The sequence below is a fragment of the Xenopus laevis genome, chromosome 3S (genome assembly GCF_017654675.1).
Source record: "Xenopus laevis strain J_2021 chromosome 3S, Xenopus_laevis_v10.1, whole genome shotgun sequence".
NCBI lineage: Eukaryota > Metazoa > Chordata > Amphibia > Anura > Pipidae > Xenopus > Xenopus laevis.
The window spans coordinates 73,156,096-73,177,608 of record NC_054376.1 but is presented as its reverse complement, the minus strand read 5'-3'; the positions used below and the strand labels follow the sequence as shown (position 1 = coordinate 73,177,608).

The following is a 21,513-nucleotide window of genomic DNA, read 5'->3' as shown; positions in this document are numbered from 1 at the left end:
CAATACTTTCCTTGCAGGGTTGTTGCATCCTGACCAGGTGGGGTTTGTTCCTAAAAGACAGATCACTGATAACGTCAGTAGGGTTTTCCAACTGGTTCAGCAACGTCATCGTTCCAAGACCCCAGGTATGTTGTTCTGTACTGACCTTAAAAAGGCCTTCAACTTGATAACATGACATTGCTACTATTACATTCTACAGAAGTGGAGATTTTGTGATGCTACCTTTGGAGTCCGTTATTAGTCCCCTACCACTTTCATCCAAATTAAATTGAGTTCTAGACAAGGATCTCCTCTCTTCTGAGTTCTTTCATGCCATAATCAGAGCCTCTCCTAACATATCTGGGGTCAAAATTAACCTGAATCATTACATTTTTATTTTTGGATGATGTTTGTCTCATAGTGACTAAATCTCTGAATTCCCAATAATATGATTTTGGATGTTAGGCTCATCTGGAAAAATCCTTTGGCTAAAATTAGAGATACTTAAAATATCTTCTCCATCCCCCACCACCGAAGTAAATTGGAAAAGTTGAACTTCCCGTTCACATTCCAGACCTCCCACCTGAAATGTATCCACATGTTTTCCTGGCCAAGATCTCATACCACAACCAAGGTTATTGATATGATATTGAGCTGGTTCGGTATTTGCTCCCATAACATCTTCTACTTTTCTTGGAAGGCTTTCTATTAGATGATAGAGTACAATGAGATATGCTTTAAGTGAACCACAAACACATTAGTTAGGTTGGGCACGGATGTTACCGCAGATGTTCAAGTGGGTTCAGGTCAGGGTTTGTTTAGGAAAGCCATGTTCTTTATCAAAGTAAACTAATTCTGTATGGACCTTGCTTTGTGTATGAGAGCTTTATGGTGGTAAAATAGGAAAGAGTCTTCCCAAACTTGTTGCCACAAAGTAAACAACACAAAGTTTTTAGAATGTCATTGCACACTGCCGAGTTTAAATTTGATTCACTGGAACCAGGAGTATACAATACATACAATATTACCATGACAGGACAGTAATATGAATCTCCACAGAGATAGAAAATGTTCCAACTATGCTTTAAACAATTTATAAAATGTTCCAATTGTATAAAATCCTCAGCCAAAATCAAAAGAAACTGAGTTACAATACAGAAATCCTTGTTACCCTGGTATGATCTAACACAGGGGTCAGCAACCTTTACTATCAAGAGAGCCATTTTGCCCCCTCTTCCACAAAAAAAAAATTGTCTGGAGCTGCAAAACATAACACAGCTTATAAACTTTTAAAAGTTTTAACTTTTCTTTCATTTCAACTGTTACAACAACAGAATACAACAAACAGAAGTGCAGTGTGTATGTGTAGGCCTACTTTGAAATAAATGAAAACACTGAATAGCACTTTTGAATGCTAGTGTTCTCATCTGTTTAATGTGACTTCTGTTTCTGAAGCTCCATGCTGATCTTTCCTCTCTTGTCTTGAGTGTGTTAGGACCATAATGAATCATCTTGCTGCGGCTCGGTCTTGCCTGTAACTCCTGGGACGTCTATACTGCCCTCACACCTGCTGGAGGCTTCCTGAGTGTGCGACCGTGGTAAGCTAACCATTAGCTTATCACGGCTGCACACTCAAGAAGCCACCAGCAGGTGGGAGGGATGTATAGACATCCCAGGAGTGACGGGCAAAGCCGCAAGACCGAGCCGCAGCAAGCAGGATGAAGAGCCACATGAGGCTCCGGAGCCCCGGGTTGCCTACCCCTGATCTAACACATATAGTTACATAGTTAGATCAGGTTGAAAAAAGACAAAGTCCATGAAGTTGAACCCCAGATTTGCCCATCTCTAATCAGTATTTCTCCGGGAGTCCTTTGGCAGCACAGGGACAGATGGGTTAATGCACACTTCCCTTCAGGAGGCAGGATGGCTTTAAAGAAGTGAATTAGTGATGGTCTGCCCCTCAGATCCTCCTCTTCCCTGCATTAGCCCCTCCCCTATTAGTTTTTTTGCCATCCTGCTCCCAGGAGGTAGGATGTTGGAGAGCTCGGCTCTCCAAACATCATTTTATTTTACTTTCTTTTCCTTTCTTTTATTATTTTTATTTTTTTATTAGGTTCTTCAGAACAAACTGCAGTGTTTCAGAGGGTGTTTTTATACCCATCTCCGCTCCACTTACTACAGCATGCTACAGCGCTGCATGGTAAGCCAAAGAACCCACAAGCTCGCAGAGTAGTTTTTCAGACATGCTGCAGCGCTGTCTTACTCTCTGCCGCTGGTTTCAGGCATGCTATAGCGCTGCCAATAACCACTACCAAAACAAAGGTATGCCTTAGCGCTGCCGCATCCACGAGTCCACAGGATGTGTTCACCTGTGTTTGAATTTCGCGCCTTCACATTTGGCGCGCCTCAAGCCAGAGCGCACTTCCGCTTTTGCCGACAGGAAGTCACTGCAGTTAATGCGCACAACGGCAAACACATACGCCATCCAGTCGCGCACAGGAACGCTGCTCAGCGTGATCGCTGTCTGTGAGGTGACGATTCCTTAGTCGGCGCTACTATTAACGAAGGGGTAGGTAGCCTTTTTCTTCTGACAAAGGCCAAAGATTCACGGGATGGTGGGCAATCCTCACTACGTGATATTTTATTTTGCAGGACACGCAACCTCAACTGATATCCCCTGCTCCTATTAATTCCCATAGCCTCTTAGCTACGGAACAAGGGGTATACCCCACAATCATTTTAATTGGAAAAATATTTTTCTGGGGCACTTATTTTCTGCACTTACTTTCTGCACTTCTTTTCTGCTAACGCTGCAATTTACACTTATACCTATTTTCCTAACTCTATGGCCTAACATGGCATCTGAGCAGTCAAAATCTCTAACTTCACTCACAGATACTGCAGAAGTGTCCAAAACCAAAGAATCCAATGGCGCAACAGCCAAAAGGTCTTATAAACGCACTAAGGACATAGAGCAAACTTCTAAGAAGCGTAAACCCTCAGCTGACTCAGAACAGTCAGTAGCTACTGGGGAGTCCAGTAATCCACCAAAACAGATTCCGGACTGGCTCCAAGCTTTTCAGTCATCAATCCTAGGCATGACTGCATCCATTGATAAATTGGCATCTATGCATACAATTCAACACACCCAGGATAGGGTACACATGACCTCAGCCACTTCTTGTCCTCCTTCACCAAGTCGGCCTGACCATTCACAGGACATATCCTCTGAGGAGGAGGGGATTCTGCAAGAAGCAGATAGTGACTGGGAAGACGAAGTTTCAGAACAATCACCGACCGCTGAACGCTCTCATAAGTCACAGACAGATGCTGTCAATGCCCTTCTATCCGACATGTTCCACTCCTTAGGCATTCAAGAAGAACACAAAGAAATCCAAACTTTGGACAAGCTTTTCGGCTCTACTCAAAAGAAACAAAGGAGTTTTCCTGTACACAGTACAATTACTGACACCATTCAAAAAGAATGGGCTAACCCAGATAAACGCTTCTCCAAGGATAAGAGATTGGACACATTATATCCCATTGAAAATTCTCAAAGGGAAAAATGGGACACTGTCCCTAAAGTAGACGCACCAGTCGCACGTCTAGCAAAAAGAACTACCATCCCACTAGAAGATGGAACTTCTTTTAAAGACCCAATGGACAGAAAAGCGGAAAACATTATGAAACACATCTTCTCATGTACGACATCAGCCTTTAAACCCACAGTAGCTTCAGCCTGTGTCACACGCACTCTAGTACTCTGGTTAGAGGAAGCGTTAACTGCAACGGACAATCCTGATTTTGACATGCACTCCCATTTATCAAAAGTTACCAATGCTGTACATTTTCTCTGCGATTCTTCCATGGACATTCTTCAATTATTAGCTAGATCATCAGCTCTATCCATAGCAGCTAGACGATCCTTATGGATGAAAACATGGAATGCAGACCCAGCATCCAAGAAAAACTTGGTTGCCCTACCATTTAAGGGAACTTCATTATTTGGACCCGAGTTAGATTCACTCATTTCCAAAATCACAGGAGGTAAGAGTAACTTCCTCCCACAAGACAGGAAGGGCAAATCACCCTTTCCACCACAAAAACGGTCCTTTCGGACATCTTCCTTTGGCCGCAGAATGCCTCAGCGTTCCCAAAATCAAAACTCATATCAGAACACATATCAAAACAGCTACCCAAGCACCTCCAAGGGATTTCGGACCAACAAGAGACCGAATTGGTCCTACCAAAAGCGTTCCTTCAAAGGAGCGCCAGACAAACCGCAAGATCAATGAAGATTACTCTCCTACGGACAGGGAAACTGCGGTAGGGGACGCCTTTCTCTGTTCAAAGGAGTGTGGATTCGTACCACTCCAGACAAGTGGGTACACAAAGTAATTTCAGAGGGATACAAAATGCAATTCACAGCATCACCCCCTCACCGGTTTATGCGTTCCAGACCGCCAATTTCAGCGGCAGCACGGGTGACACTGCAAAAGGTCTTAGGGGACATGCTGGCCACCAAAGCCATCTTACCGGTACCACTGCAAGAAAGGAGACACGGGTTTTATTCAAACCTTTTCCTAGTCCCCAAAAAAGACGGAAAAGTAAGACCGGTATTAGACCTGAAAGCTCTGAACAGTTATCTTTACATACCAACATTCAAAATGGAATCCCTCAGGTCTGTGATCAACAATGTGGAAAAAGGAGACTTTTTCACATCCATAGATCTCACCGATGCATACCTGCACATCCCCATCCACAGAGATTACCAAAAATTTCTGCGTTTCACAATCCTCGGTGGCCACTACCAATTCCAAGCGCTACCTTTCGGACTCGCCACAGTGCCAAGAGTATTTACGAAAGTCATGGCAGCTCTAGTAGCACATGTGAGACTGCAACACCTGTACATTCTACCTTACCTCGACGATCTTCTTCTAAGATCACCATCCTTCGAAACAGCCACCTACAACACTCAAAGGTGCCTCCAAATTTTACGAGATCACGGCTGGATCATCAACCACACAAAGAGCGTGTTAAGTCCTTCTCAAACGATCATTTTCCTAGGAGCACAATTCGACTCCAGAACACACACAGTGTCCCTCACAGATCAAAAAATAAGGAAGCTGAAGGCAGCCGCGAATTATGCTATAACTCACAGACAACTGTCAGCAAGAGGAACCATGCACCTTCTAGGGCTTATGACGGCCTCCATAGAGCTCATACCATATGCCCGATTTCACATGCGCTACCTCCAACTAGAATTCCTGCAAAAGTGGGACAAGCTTCATCACAATCTCGAGGCCCGAATCAACCTGTCGCAATCTACCAGGCAATCCCTGAAGTGGTGGCTCCAAACACGAAACCTCAAGACAGGGAGGATTTGCTCGATCAAACACTGGTCCCTCGTTACCACAGACGCCAGCCTCATTGGTTGGGGTGGTGTTTACGGTCACCTCAAAGTCCAAGGCAAATGGTCACCTCCAGAAAAGAAACTGCACATCAATGTCCTCGAAATCAGGGCAATCTACCTGTCTCTATCACACTGGACTCACCTGCTCAAGCACCGACCAATCAAAATACAATCCGACAATGCCACAGCAGTTGCCTATGTCAATCATCAAGGGGGCACGCGAAGTGTGGCAGCGTGGCAGGAAGCTCAGCGGGTACTGCAATGGGCAGAAAACCATGCTTGCATCCTGTCTGCAGTTTACATACCCGGACAACTCAACTGGGAGGCAGATCTCCTCAGTCGCCATTTTTTGGATCCGGGGGAATGGTCCCTCCATCCGGAAGTTTTTCGCCAGATCACTGCATGCTGGGGAAACCCACAAATAGATTTAATGGCGTCAAGCTTCAATCATCAGCTCCCCAGATACTGCTCCAGGTACCGGGACCATCAGGCAGTCGCGTTAGATGCAATGGTAACACCATGGACGTTCGACATGGTTTACATTTTTCCACCAATTCCCATGATTCATCCGATTCTACGTCGACTGAGTCTGTTCAACACCACAGCCATTGTGATCACACCATATTGGCCCAGAAGAGCCTGGTTCTCGGATCTTCTAAATCTGTCGATCGCACCACCATGGCATCTACCTCTAAGGGAAGACCTGCTTCTCCAGGACCAGTACAGGCATCCCAACCTAAAACACCTATTACTAACGGCATGGCTCTTGAGAGCACCATCTGGAGGCGTAAGGGATTTTCGGACAGAGTGACAAAAACTCTTTTGCAAGCTCGCAAGCCGACAACGGCATCCTCTTACTACCGTATTTGGCGAACGTTTATGACTTGGTGCCAAAATCAATCGTTGTCTCACTCCACCTGCAGGTTACCTATTCTACTCGAATTTCTACAAGCAGGACTGGATAAAGGGTTGGGAGTCAATTCTCTCAAAGTCCAGGTCTCAGCCCTATCGCTGTTTTTTCAAACCCCTTTGGCTTTTCAGCAAGAAGTTAAGACCTTTTTACAGGCGGCATCCCACATAAATCCACCTTTCCGACAACCCACGCCGCCGTGGGACCTCAACCTCATACTCAAAGTACTACAAACGAAGCCATTCGAACCACTGGCCACTACCAGCCTACAACTATTGACATTGAAGGTTGTCTTTTTGGTTGCTATTGCCTCAGCCCGCCGGGTATCCGAATTGGGGGCATTGAGTCATAAACCACCTTTTTGTATTTTCCACCAAGACAAGGTAGTTCTACGTACTGTACCAACGTTTCTACCGAAAGTCAACTCTGCTTTTCACATAAACCAGGAGATAGTGTTGCCCTCCCTCTGCCCGAAACCTCAGACGGAGACTGAACGCAGGATTCACACCCTGGATGTGGCGCGGGCGCTGAAGTTCTACATTCACAGAACTACAGAGTTTCGGAAGACCGATGCACTTTTTGTTCTATATGGATCCTCTCGCAAAGGTGCAAAAGCATCCAAACACACCATCGCCAGGTGGATCAAACTTGCTATCACCAAGGCATACCAGATTCGGGGACAACCTGTTCCTTTCAGGGTCACAGCCCATTCCACACGAGCACTGAGCACGTCCTGGGCCTTATCTAACGAGGCATCAGCAGAACAGCTTTGCAAGGCGGCCACTTGGTCGTCACTCCACACATTCACAAAGTTTTACAAGTTCAATGTTTTTTCATCTTCAGACGCGGCATTCGGTCGCAAAGTTCTTCAGACAGTTATTTCTTAAAAATGTTATTGACCTGCCAGTCACTGCCATGTTAGAGCAACTTCGAGTCTAACTTCTGTTTGGTACTCCTGTCTGTTTCTTTTTTCTCTATATTCACTGCCCACCCTTCTTCTATGCTTTGGGACTAACCCATCTGTCCCTGTGCTGCCAAAGGACTCCCGGAGAAAAGGGGATTTGTATTACTCACCGATAAATCCTTTTCTCAGAGTCCTGTCAAGGCAGCACAGGGAGCCCCACCAACAAAACATAAACACAAAATTCTCTATCATTTATACTGGTCTACAGCTATGCTAAACGGAACTAATAGGGGAGGGGCTAATGCAGGGAAGAGGAGGATCTGAGGGGCAGACCATCACTAATTCACTTCTTTAAAGCCATCCTGCCTCCTGAAGGGAAGTGTGCATTAACCCATCTGTCCCTGTGCTGCCTTGACAGGACTCCGAGAAAAGGATTTATCGGTGAGTAATACAAATCCCCTTATAAGACCCTCTTTAGTATTAAATAGTATCTATCCTAATATACAGTCCTGTAAGCTTCTGATATTTCTGGAATTGTGTAGGGCAGGGCATGGTCCTATATGTTTGTTTACAACATTCATGGAACTCTTGACGTTGGTTTAACATTTATCTACTGATAGCCTATGTAACTATTATAAATCTCAAGATGCGGTCAAAGCTCTCCTCAAAAACATTAATATATAATTAAAAATTAGTTATTCAAAAAAAATCACTGCCTATAAATAATTTGCCCCCTTGGAAGTTTTCATATTTTAATGTCATAGAACCAAGCTTGCCTGCTGCAAATAAGTTTCTCAACAGGATGCTGCTGACACCACTATCCTTCATCATGGGGATGGTGTTGTTCTCATATGCAGTGTTTGTCTCGCATAAAACATGAAGTTTAGTCTAATCGGTAAGGGTTGTGTGACCTTATTTTTAACAAGAAAACCCAGGGGGTGAATATTTTTATAAATAGGATCTGTAGGACAATTCTTGATTCAAGATTGATGACAACTAGAGCTTTGCTAACTTCGCTACCATCTATTCAACAAAACCAAATTTAAATTGACCTCTGTCCTATGTCTGATCATGCATGTGGGTGTGTGGAGGGGAGAGAGCAAATCAGAGTAACCCCCCAAACAATCCATGTGAGTTGATGTGTCATAGACATAAGATGCAACTTTTTTTTTTAATTAATTTTAACTTAAAATTTTCTGACAAAAAATGGAGGCTGCAGACACCAATTCAAGAACTGTCTGCTGCCATACCTACTTTGACATACTCTGTTGTCAATTTAAACACTAAAAATCATCCTGCTGCCACAATGGAAAAATAATATTTAAGACCTATGTTTCATGTATAGTAAATGAGTGAACCTTAAGTGCCAGAATTATATGTTCGTAACTTTGCTATTTACTAGGTTTCTGAATTATACTCATGTGAATTTAACTAAATGTGCAGTGGGGTTGCAATTGGTGATATTTTTCCAATTAAGTCACTTTCAGTAATTTGTTTTTTAAATTTGTTGTTTTTTTTACATACCACTATTTTTATTCGACACATGAGCTCTGTGGTGGTGTAAAAGATTATAACCTTTGACAAAATTAAAGCAAATTTTCCAGGATTCTAAAGAAATATCATTGATCGTTAATGGAAAATTATTACAGGCAAAATAATATATTTTTTTGCAGTTTTACATGAGAAATATTGTCCAGAATAGTAGTAATTTTTGAGATAAACTTTTTTTCCTGTGGTGATAATTGGGAATAAAAGAGGAAATTTATTTTCCAAGTAAATATGCCCCTTAATTGCTCTCATACAGGTGAAAGTAGAAAGAATAAAGTAAAGAATGTCAGATTAGAACAGAATTTGTAGCAGACGTACGCTGTTATTACTACACTTTATTAAAGAGAACATCTTCCTTGAGTAATTGCAAAAATAATTTAAAACCTTTAATCTCTGAAATTTCTTATGAACTCAATGGGGCTCATTTATCAACACTGGGCAAATTTGCCCATGGGCAGTTACCTATAGCAACCAATCAGTGATTAGCTTGTTAAAGCCATCTGCAAGTAGAACAATGAATGCAGCAATCTGATTGGTTGCCATGAGTTACTGCCCATGGGCAAATTTGCCCAGTGTTGATAAATGACCTTTAATGACGTTACAAGATTTCCTATTGCTTTGGGGTTTCTTATTGAGTAATGAGTAGTAAAATAATCACAAATGTTCAGGCAAAGTTTGAATGAAAAAAATTAATCAACTGAAACTCACATAAAATTCACTATTATTGAATATTGTGCTGTTTTAAGTGGGAATGTCTTTGTGGTCAGATATATTATAAACAAATACAAAACCCAACGAAGGGCAAACCCACTGAGCATATTAAATCAACTATAAATGCGTTTGATTGTTTTGTGTACCACCAGTAGGCTATTTAAAAAAAATGGTATAGAATAGGATTTGATGCAAAATTAAGATAGTCATAGAAAATAATCATACCTAAAACGCACAGTTCATCTCATTGTAAACCAGGATAAAGAGTAGGAATGCACCAAATCCAGGAATCCAAGTGCCTGAATGAACCAAATCTGAATCCTGTTAGTTTTGGTCATACAAACAATGCATTGTAAAACTTTTTAATCATGCATTTCTCTTTAATCCAAACTTGATTCGGTTTGGGATTCCGCCAGCTCTTTCACAAAGGATTCCCACCACCAGCCAGCTCTTTAACAAAGGATTTAAAAAATAGTGGATTCGGTGCATCCCCAGGGGTGCTCCGCCAATGAGGCAGGTTGAGCAACTCGCCTCAGGCGGCAGTGCCAGATAGGTTTCCGGGGGCGATTCGGGATTCTGCCTTTTGCAGCGGGATTAGGATTCGGTCGAATCCTTCTGCCTGGCCGAACCCGAATCCTAATTGCTCTCTCCGTACTAATGTTCCTTCCTCTTCGATAGGTAAGCCGGTGAGGGGGGGCCGGCATTTGAGGAGATGCCTCAGACGGCTTCTTCAGCAGATTCGGCGCTGTGAAAATAGATAGCATAATGTATGTGGTAGAACAGGAAGCTGTGTAGCCCATAGCTTCAACAGGGCTATGGGCAACTAGCTACTGTATTACCATGTATTTCTATATGCTATCACAGGTCCATACTGTCCAAACTGTAATAGTTTGTGCTCTAAATTACAAAAAAGTTTTCTACAATTTATAACCTATTTCTGAAAATGTTGAACCAATACTCTGTATTTTGGATGTTTTATGAGAAGTACAGTATAAAAAAAGGCAGATATTCACAAATACGCTATCAATGTCCTTAAAACTGTCTTTCAGTTTCCTGTAGTGACCAATATATTCTGTGTGCTTCACCATACTAAGAATATCACTTTTGTTTATATATGCAGCAGGAATTTGGTTAACTTTGCATTTTTTTTTCTCCTAATTTTCCCACAGAAAGAAGACACGGTTCAATGTGCAAACCTTCACCAACACCAGCTTTGTCTCCCTCTAACATTAAAACATCACTTGTACAGATGAAACCGAAACCTTGTATGAGCAGCCATAACCCTGTCAACAGCAACTCAAAGCCATTCAAAGCACCCAGAGACAATCTACTTACCTCCAACAACAAACAGCACACAGCATTTTCCTCTAAAGTATCAAGAGATAAACCATGGTAAGTGGTACTTTTAGTGACATAATGTATAATAACACAAAGCCTTTCTAGAATGTATGGTTGCTCGATGCATATCTTTATAGGGGAGATGCTGATTTGGAGCCATTAGATCAGTACTGTCCAACTTCTGTTGTACAGAGGGCTAGGATTTTTCTGCTGATAATGGAAGCTAGTGTTGACCACTCCCTGTTTTTAAACCACACCCACTTTAAAACACACCCATGTTACCACAAGACCATGTCAGCATTAATGGTGCTAGCACACATTAAAAACCAAATGATTGGTGCTCAATGCAGGGATGTCACTCGTATGTGAAAAAAGTTGTCATATTAAAACATACCCTTAAAAGAGAACTAACCCCTAAAGTTAAAAATCCCCTACTCTTCATAGTCCCCCTCCCTCCTACCTTCCCCAGCCTAGCTGCTACTCAGGGCAAATGACCCTAAAGCTTTACTTGTCCAGCAGTTCATGGGCGTCATCTTGAGCCGCTTCGGTAATATTCGGAATGAGACCAGTGCTTCAGCAATTTTCTTGAGTTTGGGCGCATGTGCAGTTGTCACGAAACAGAAAATTGCTCCAACTGCGCATTCGCCGATACGCCGGTCTCATTCCAAAGATTACCGAAGATAAGAAGATGGCGCCCGTGAACTCCGCGGGACAGAATCTGCACGGAGTGGTAAGTAAAGACTTAGGGGCATTTGCCCGGGATAGCAGCTAGGCTGGGGAGAGAAGGAAGGGGGGGTCTATGTAGGGTAGAGGGTAGCGGATTTTTAACTTAAGGGTTTAGTTCTCCTTTAAATCCATATACCTCATCCTCCCGTGTGGATAACACAGCACCGCCTCCCAGCACATGATTAAACACTTTAGGGGCCCCTAACAATTATTTTCAAATGCTTACAAACCTCAACAAGGCAGGCAGAGCAGACTATGGAACACAGGGAGCATAGGGCAGGCAGAGTATGACACACACAGGGAGCGTAGGACAGGCAGAGTATGGCACACACAGGGAGCGTAGGGCAGGCAGAATACCACACACACAGGGAGCATTAGGAAGGCAGAGTATGGCACACAGGGAGCATAGGGAAGGAAGAACAGAGCAGGAGACAGGGAAACCTATCAGGACCACTCTTAGATGAACTACATACAGTGTCACAGTGTGGTGCCCCTCCAGCAGTTTTATGAGTGTGAACAGGTGAATGTGGGCAGTTTCAGTCTGGGTCTCAGGTGTGAACAGTACAGGTCTTTAGGGGTGTGGACAATAGAGGTGTTACAGGTGTGAACAATAGAGGTGTTACAGAGTGAACAATGAAGGGGGGATTACATGTGTGAACAATACAGGGGATTACAGTTTGAATTTGAGGTTTAAACAATGCAGGGGCCAGTTAATCTCAGTACTGATACCTTTAAAATCTTACACATGGTAAGAAGACATAGCAGCGGGCCGCCAGTTTGACAGCCCTTCATTAGATGATGAATAAGTTTAGCAGCAGAGTTATGAACATATTGGAATTGTAAAACATGATATATTGTAACATGTAAGGATTAAGTTAAACTACTCAAGGTGGGAAATAAAAAGAGACTGAATAAGTGTTGCACAGAAAGCAACAGATTTGGCAGGGGGTTGGATATGCAGTGTAAAAGACAGATGGAAATATATTGATTCTGTTTTAGAGAGGTTCCATTTCCGGGGTTATTCCAGCGAGCGCCTCAAAGCGCTTCTCTTGCGACTTCTTCTTTCTTCAAATGTCCCGGGGCAGACGCATGCGCAGTAGAATGAAAAAGCCGACTTTTTAGTTAAAGTTTGACTTTTCGCTCTAATGCGCATTTGCAGCCAAAAGAAGAAGACAGAAGTGGAGCGCTCCGTGGTGCTCGCTGGAATAACCCCGGCCGGTGCAGTTTTCTGCTGATAGGATCAGTTGTATTCAGATTGTTCACCAAAAATAAAGACTTTTTTCCAATTACTTTCCATTTTCTATTTGTGACTGTTTCTCTTATATTGAAGTGTAACGTTTCAATTTTCACCTTCTAAAGCAACTTGGGGGGGGTTGCTTTAACTATCAACTAAATGTAGCAAATTGTAACAGTTCAGAGTCTGCACCTGAATTACTGAGCTGCCAGACTGAGACACTAGAGTCAGGAACTTTAAACTGTAAAAAAATAATAGATGGAAAGCAATTGGTATAAGTCTTTGTTTATGGTGAACAATATGAAAACAACTGAACTGAAAAAGTGTTTGAAAAGTGAACTACTCCTTTAAAGCTGCTATTCACATAAACTTGACTTTTTAGGTTTTAATATTCTGAGAGCTGCTGTTTCCGTAATGACTAATTAGCTGACTTTCACATCAACTGCACTTCACAGGATTGGGAAATTATCTGTCATAGCTGCTGCTGCCTTGCCGATTCTGAAATAAATAAAAAGGAAAGCTTAACAAAGCTTTGCAAGCTTGCTAGCTTTAAATGTCATTTAAATGGCATAAAGGTTTATGTTGGTCTATTGGTGTTTAAATGCTGTACTACCACTGCTTAGAGGTCTGATGTGTGCAGATATGTGAATGAATATAAGGCACATTTAAATATATAATTTTTGAAGAGAAGAGTTTGATAAAGGTCTGGTAGAAGTTAAAAATAAATAAGTAAATAAATATAGCTTTGTAGAAACAAATGGTTTAAATGGCTGAAACATGAAGAGAAAGTGGGAAAGTTGTGCAATTGGAATGATAGAATATAACCTAAGAATCTCCCCTGTCATTTTAAGTCTAATATAAGGGAAGTAGAAAAGGCAAATAGTAAAATACCTTTGTGTTATCAAGACTCTTAAGAAACATTTGATTTCATATGATTTTTAAATGTAAATTTAATAAAATCAGAATTATATATAATTTAGTGAAGGGAGAGTGGATACAATATTGTAGATAGTAAATAGATAAAATGGATTTGTGTAGAAGTTTATTCTGTTTTTATTATCAACTGAGTTCTGTATGTGTTCATAAACCATAGTCACTATTTAACATGCTGGATGCAAATATAGGTTTTTGCATGTTTGATTGCACTGCGATGTATCTGTAGATGTTTCCCATCATATGAATATTTGCTTTTGTATGGCTAAAATTGGCTAAACTTTTTGTCCCCTATATATCTCATTTATTCTGCCATCCGCTTGCTACAACAGACTTGAAATGGTGTTGTAGTCTGCTATAGATATGGACACAGTCCTCCCCATAAATGCATCTTTACACACTACCACTTCTCCCCAGAAAAACAGACACACAAACAACCTCAAGCAAACATTAGCCCAGTAGTGCCCATATTTTACTAATGTGAGTGTCTACTTTTAGTGATGTTGTCCCATTATGATCTACTTCCATAAAATGCTGTAAGCATTCTTGTTCCATGAAAGATATTAAATATTGACTTATGAGAAAATGTATATTGCTATATTTAACTAACAACTATTTCTTATGTAATCTTAAAGTAAGAACTGAATGAAATAGGTGGGTGATTTAGACAAGCTGTTTGTTAACAGAGTCTTGAGATCTACTGATCACCAGCTAAAGTTCTACTGGTATCTTGCCCATAAAATTTCCTTTGCTCTTGGATATTAGGTGCATAGTTTTTGTAACTTTGCAGTTCACTTTAAAGGAGGACTAAGCCCTAAAAAAACTAATATGGCTAAAAGCCATATTTTATATACTGAACTTATTGCACCAGTCTAAAGTTTCAGCTTGTAAATAGCAGCAATAATCCAGGACTTCAAACTTGTCACAGGGGGGGTCACCATCTTGGAAAGAGTCTGCGACACTCACATGCTCAGTGGGTTCTAAACAGCTGTTGAGAAGCTAAGCTTAGGGGTTGTCACAAATGATCAAGCAGAAAATTAGATTGGCCTGTAATATAAGATGATGCTACAAGGCTGATTATTAAATTCTGATGCTAGTTGCACTGGTTATTGTGCTGCCATGTAGTATTTATCTGTATTAATTACTAATTAGCCTTATATTTTGATGTTTCTATTCTTAGTGTATTTTGTATATTTTGAGTGGGTCCCTAAGCTCAGTAAGTGACAGTAGCACAGGGCATGTGCATCTTCAGAGGCACAGATCTTCTCTGCTAAAGGGACTGGTACAGAAGCCCAAAAAATGTACAACAAAAGAGTGTTTTGGAACTGCAGTTCTTTCTTATTTATTACAAAATTTTTTGTTGTAAACCAATGCCTTGTTTTAATCTTTTACACACCCTTTATCAAACATTAATCAATCATCTGTAAATAACCATGCCAATTAGGTACACATGTCCGTATGGTACAATTCCACAAGCAGCCTAGCGGAATCAGCTTGGTTCTTTGATTATGACCGTGTGGAAGTTGTGAATTATTATGTAAATGCTATTCGTTGACTTTTTGTGTCAGATTTTAGTGTTATGTTAGATACACTTAATTTAATTCTCATTATTAATCTGTCAGTACTTTATTTTTTTTCTTCAGTGTCCCAGTACCAGTAGTCAGCCTCGAAAAAATACCAAACCTGGTTAAAGCAGATGGTGCCAATGTTAAAATGAACTCTGCCACCAACTGCTCCTCTACAGCAGCCTCTACTTCCTCTTTACCCAAGCAGCCAACAGTGCTGAAAACAGTGCCACATTCACCAGAGAAGATATTGAATGGGAAGGGGTTAGGCACTTTAGAAAGGAAGCACCAAAATGGCACCAAAAACAGCAACAAGCCTTACAAAAGACTTTCAGGTCAGTGTCAGACACTCCTACATGTGCTGGTTTGAGTCAATATTTACCTGGCCTTTTCACGTGTGGATTATTAACTGAATTCTCCCAACTCCAATTACTCAACTCGTGTATTCTACAAACTTATTTGATATCTGATATAAAATATGAGAATATTAAGTCACCTTAGACTTCTATGACTTGTATAAAAACTCCTTCATCCAGATTTGTTGATTTAATTGTTTATCTGGTGTACACACTGCAATCCTTACTGTTGAAATGATTTTCTTTAACAATGTAGTAAGTTAGCGACCTAATGCATTGCATGTTTAATTTGCAGAAATGCAAATGATACTTTTACTTTTATTTTGTTCTGATACTTATTTACCCCCTTCATGTTTCGAGCCATATATTAAGAGAACGCTACTTTCTGTGTAAAAGTGATTGGCATGCTTATGGTATCAATCCCAAACTTTGCAAAGACTTTTTTAAGACTTTTTGTTTTGCACTTCAGAAAGGGAATTTGACCCAAATAAACACTGCGGTGTATTGGATCCTGAGACCAAGAAACCATGTACAAGATCGCTAACATGCAAGGTAATTATCCACAGTTGCTAATAGGCTGGCCACATACTATAACTACATTTTATCATAGAGGATAGTTTGTGTATAACAAATCCTTTAATGACAGATTGTAATTTGGAAATGAGGCAACACATCATTTTATAACTCTTACAGTGTCTGCTGTAATGATTTTATTCTTGTTATATAGTACATTTGCCCCCATTGGCTCTGCACCTTGTTTGTCATTACTTAACAGAGGTGGCGCAAGACATTGGGTGTTCCTGATGACCACATAGAATGTGAAATCATTTTCAATTAACAAGTAGCATTGAAACTGCAAATACATGCAACAGCAAAGTCTCTTAGGGAAGACAGGCTCCTAACATTGTTATTACACCATGGTTTGACTGCATTTACAACTTTTTTTTTATTTTAAATTACAAATAACGTAATGAGGAAAAGCTGTACCCTGAAAGTAATTCAGATTCATTTATTCACTGCTTTATCATCCTTATCCCTACCTTCTTTTTCTAGCGAGCACTACAGAGCAATCCTCTTCCTGCTTCATCCGGTCTTCTTGCAGCTGCGCATGCGCAGTAGAGCGAAAAGCCAAACTTTAACGAAAAAGTTGGCTATTTCGCTCTACTGTGCATGCGTCTCCCCTGGGAAATTTCTGAACCGAAGCAGGAAGAGGATTGCTCCGTGGTGCTTGCTGATAGGAGCACTGGTCCAGGCTGTCTGTAAGTAAAAGTAATAACTTGGGGGTGCCTAAGCTTTGGCACCCCCAAGTGTAAAATGTTATTCTTTCTCCTTTAATGCAATGCATGGGGTTTATTTTATTTGGGCTGCGTAAAACATCAGTAAAGTTATTCTTCCATGAAAACAAGCTTTTCAGTCAGTAATTACGGAATACTCACCAAGTTATAATACTTATTGGACATTATTTTTATTTTAATAAACTACAGTAATGCATTTCATAAATGGTTATAATCTTTGAAAGACTCCGTTTGCTGGTTTTGATACAACCTTTGTGTAGAAATGGCAATTAAATTCTTGCCTCTCATTTAATACATCTTTCAGACGCATTCACTTAACCACCGGCGAGCAGTACCAGGTCGTAAAAAACAGTTTGACATCCTCCTTGCTGAGCACAAAGCTCGGTCAAGAGAAAAAGAAGTAACGAAAGACAAAGAACATGCCCCATCCTCACGAGAAACTTATCAGAGCCAGCCCACACCAGCACAAGAACAGTCAACAGGATCAGCTGTAAACTCTGTTCAGGAACCAAAAGTGACATCACCTGCAAAAGCCAGGCCTCAGAATTCTGTCTTACCTAGGTGAGCTAAATTGCAGGAGTCATTGTGCACAAGAAATTGCCTTTCATAGCTGTTTATGAATAGTTTATTGTCACTGTAGGGATCACATTATTCAGCAATCATAAAATCAGGCATTCTGCACCATGGGATTGTAGCTAAAGACAAGTATAGGAACATTCTGTATACTGGTGTGGCAGTAGGTAGTCACTGCAAGTAATGGACATAAGCAAATGCATTGTACTTCGTACTCGGCTTTAGAAAATCTTTTTAGAAAATTATGAAAATTAAAGGATACTGTAAATAAAACATGTTGGTTATTGGTGCATTGGTTCAATTCACTTTGAGCATTCCAAAATGAATTTATTTTACATCAAAGACCTGGTCTTTTATTCTCTTAAAAAAATAAAAAATGTTTTGGTTTGTGCTCTAGGAATTTTTAAAATGGCTTTCTGGACAATTGGTGCTGAACCTATTCACTTTCTCTATATATATCAATTTATATATGGGATCAGCTTAAAGCTAGAACTAAATTCCTGGCCTGATACTATAGAATCCAACATGGGCTGTTAATATTGCACATAATCAGAACAATTACATTTAAGCTACAGAAACTGGATCCTGTAAGTGCAATATCTGCAGGCACTGTTGAAAATCAGTCTGTTGAAAACCTTGCTAGTGATGTCATTTGTCCAATTAACCTTTCAGACACAAAGCTGTTGAATAACCGCTACCTAGAATTTTCTGCACTGACCTCACATTACTTATATTTGACCTTCTCCAAAGATATGTTTGAGAAGGACTTCCCACTTTAAATTATGTTTGGTGGGTGTAAAAAAGACCAGATACCACTGGGAGGCCATTTCTGCTGTCCTATGTGAGAACATGGGTTGGGGGAAGGCAATTGAATAATTACAGATAATCACATGGGGAGATTTTTCTATGAAATGCATAGACATTTGCTGTTTCAGGTTAAAGTGATGACATACACCAGTGTTAAAATTGAAGGTTTGCCTTGCAGGGAAGATTGTTTCAGCCTGTTATAATTAGACATTTCTTTTTTGCTATTTTTGCACTGATCAGGTCAGAACAGAGATATAAAAATTATTTAAAATTTCCTTGGTTCTTTAAAGCAATTGTGGAATGACAGTGTGATATATATTCTATTTGGCCTTGTCCTGTGCAGCCAGGCCTTTTCTTTAGTATTTAATAAGTAACATATGTCACAGGACTGCTCACTGATTGGATTCCACTACTCTGTGTCTTATTATGGTGTTTAATCGTCATAAGTAACGGAGACATTAACCAACATATGTAATAAAAGACACAAAGTTTGCCCAGCAGCAGTAAGCCGTAGCATCAATAAGATGTTTGCTTTTAAACAGGTTACCAGGAAATGCTACCTGCTGATTGGTTGCTATAGGTATTAAAAGGTGTAGTAAACATTGCACCTTACATTACAAAAAAACATTAATCAAAGAAAATTGTAGATGTAGGATGAATCCAGGCAGATGTTTAAAGCTGCAAAATTCCGTTATCGAGGAAGTGTATCACACAACATGTTTCGGGCAATGCCCTTTATCAAGTGTACATAAAAACATGAATTTGTTTATCTTTTTCTAATCATTAAACATTGTTTACTGGTTGCATAGTAAAACAGAATTTGTATTGAATGCATCATTTTATGTTCTGGCTCATTATATACTTTATTAGCTTTGGCTATCTGGCTGACATTGTTTAGTGTTGCACAGTGTGTTGTTCATACCTCCCTCCCACCCCATCGTGTTCGCATTCATGTCATTTTGTCCCAAGTGCATAACATTGCATGTATCCATTGCTCTGACTTAATTCCTGCATGGAGCCTATAGTTTTGCACAATTTAATATCATCCGCAAATTTAGAGGCGTAAATTCCAATCTCAAGGTACCGTATATACTCGAGTATAAGCCGAGTTTTTCAGCCCCCAAAATATGCTGAAAAACTCTACCTCGGCTTATACTCGGGTCAAGCGCAAAAACGGTCGCCGGCGCCTAAGAATATTCGCCGGCGCCTTAGAATAGTAGCCGGCGCCTAAGAATATTCGCCGGCGCCTTAGAATAGTAGCCGGCGCCTAAGAATATTCGCCGGCGCCTAGGAATATTCGCCAGCGCTTAGAATAGTAGCCGCCGCCTAAGAAGAGTCATCCAAAAACGAGATTGAAACTTACCAGAAGCTGCTGCATTTCTCACCCTCGGCTTATACTCGAGTCAATAAGCTTTCCCAGTTTTTGGAGGTAAAATTAGGTACCTCGGCTTATACTCGGGACGGCTTATACTCGAGTATATACGGTAATTTATGAATAAATAAATAACTTATAAATTACTGAATTCTGTTTTAAGCAGAAGTATTTAACAACATGATTGTTTTTCTTTCCAAGACCAACATCTGCAAATAGCATCAACAGTGCAAGTTCATCAAACCACAGTGCTTTTGTTCCAGAGCCCCCAGTCAGTTCTGTTGGGGGAGATCTGGCTAGTCGGCTCTCCAGTGATGAAGGGGAAGTTGAAGGTGTTGAAGAGGCAGAGAAACTGGACTGTTACTTTTCTGGACATCATCCTAAACCTTTAGCGGTATGTAAGTCTTGCTGCTCACTAGGAAACACCTGATCTGTTCCTCATTGGCAGAATGTAAATTTCTGGTATGTCAATGTGGCACTTCTGCTTGAAGACTTTGAAAAAAAAACTTAAATGTGTGTGTAGTGTGAAACTATAAAAGTCGTGCCAACATAAAACTTAAGAAAGCAATATAATTACATTTCTGTTCTGTTTGCACTGACTTTCCCATTCCTTATATGATGTACATAAAGACAGCTGCTTTGCAAATGCATTAATTCATTTGTTAATATGAATATGTTATATCGGGGTCATTTTATGAATCAATCAAAAAAGGATTTATTTAGCTTTGATGGAATTAAATCTTTGGCCCCCTAACCATGGATGCCAATGATTTATAAAATTTCAAGCTATTTGGCTTGAGGATATAGAGTGGAAAAAAATGTATGCTTGGGTTGTGAGGTAGAATACATGAAAATCCACTGCTCAAATACAAATTAGGATTGGCATGCATGCTAATTAATGCTAATTTAAACTCTTGGCACACCAGGCATTTGTTCCTAGAGATATATGCTGTCAGAAAAAACACCTCAAATAAATGGCAACTGCCAACGGAAACTCTCTGCCTAATGCAGATGGTTTGTTTGGCTGTCAGTGTGGTACCATACAGGAATGCTCACTTTGGTGAACTAAATTGATTCTTGTCTGACAGTTAGAGTCTGCAATAGACAAAGTGTTTCCATTTCATTTGAATGATAAATAATATACGTAGAAGAGGATATTTTAAGTGTATTCTCATGACATGCTGCTTCAAGACACAAAGTAAAAAGCATTTTGTTTGTAACATAGTAACATAGTACAGGTGTGCTGTAAATTATACTTTAATAACAAACAATCATCTGGAGGTGAATTGAATGCTTTGGGAATCCTTGCTCTTAAGTACAGGGTATAGGTTTATCCTATTCATGTCGCCATGTAAATAACGTATCATTTTTGTAGCACTGAACTCTATTCAATTACATATTTAATAATTGCTCTAATATTTTATTATTCATGTGTGTATAGTGTGATTAATGCATTTCATTACCCTTTCACTAAAGTGATTTCCTACATTTGGTTTTCAGTTTTGCTCATTTGGCAGTCGCTTAATGGGGCGGGGGTACTATGTGTTTGATAGACGATGGGACCGTTTCCGTTTCGCATTAAATTCCATGGTGGAGAAACACTTGAATTCACAGATGTGGAAGTAAGTATTCAGTACCATCTATAATTTAATGCACAGTAGCACTTAAAGGGGTGGTTCACCTTCAAGTTAACATTTAGTATGTAACAAAATGGCCCATTCCAAGCAAATTTTCATTTGGTCATCATTATTTATTTCTTATAGTATTTTTATTATTTGCCTTTTTGTTCTGATTCTTTCCAGCTTTCAAATGGGGGTCGCTGACCCTATCTAAAAACTAATGCTCTGTA

General features: G+C 40.3%; 1 protein-coding gene across 9 annotated transcripts in view; it reads left to right on the top strand.

Annotated features, from left to right (window-relative positions):
• The window catches only part of atxn7l1.S (ataxin 7-like 1 S homeolog), a 99,246-nt gene that overhangs the window by 64,378 nt on the left and 13,355 nt on the right, over positions 1–21,513 (top strand). For 6 of the 9 annotated variants that reach the window (XR_001935101.2, XR_001935100.2, XM_018255777.2 and 3 more), the window contains 7 exons: positions 18–125; positions 10,635–10,857; positions 15,340–15,596; positions 16,087–16,169; positions 17,217–17,473; positions 19,866–20,058; positions 21,165–21,286. Coding sequence is in view for 7 of the 9 variants with exons in the window: in XM_018255777.2 (XP_018111266.1) it covers positions 18–125; positions 10,635–10,857; positions 15,340–15,596; positions 16,087–16,169; positions 17,217–17,473; positions 19,866–20,058; positions 21,165–21,286 (1,243 nt within the window). In the remaining 2 variants the exon portion in view is untranslated. The remainder of the gene's footprint in view (positions 1–17; positions 126–10,634; positions 10,858–15,339; positions 15,597–16,086; positions 16,170–17,216; positions 17,474–19,865; positions 20,059–21,164; positions 21,287–21,513) is intronic. The other 3 variants (XM_018255779.2, XM_018255778.2, XM_041588495.1) reach the window with 1 other exon arrangement.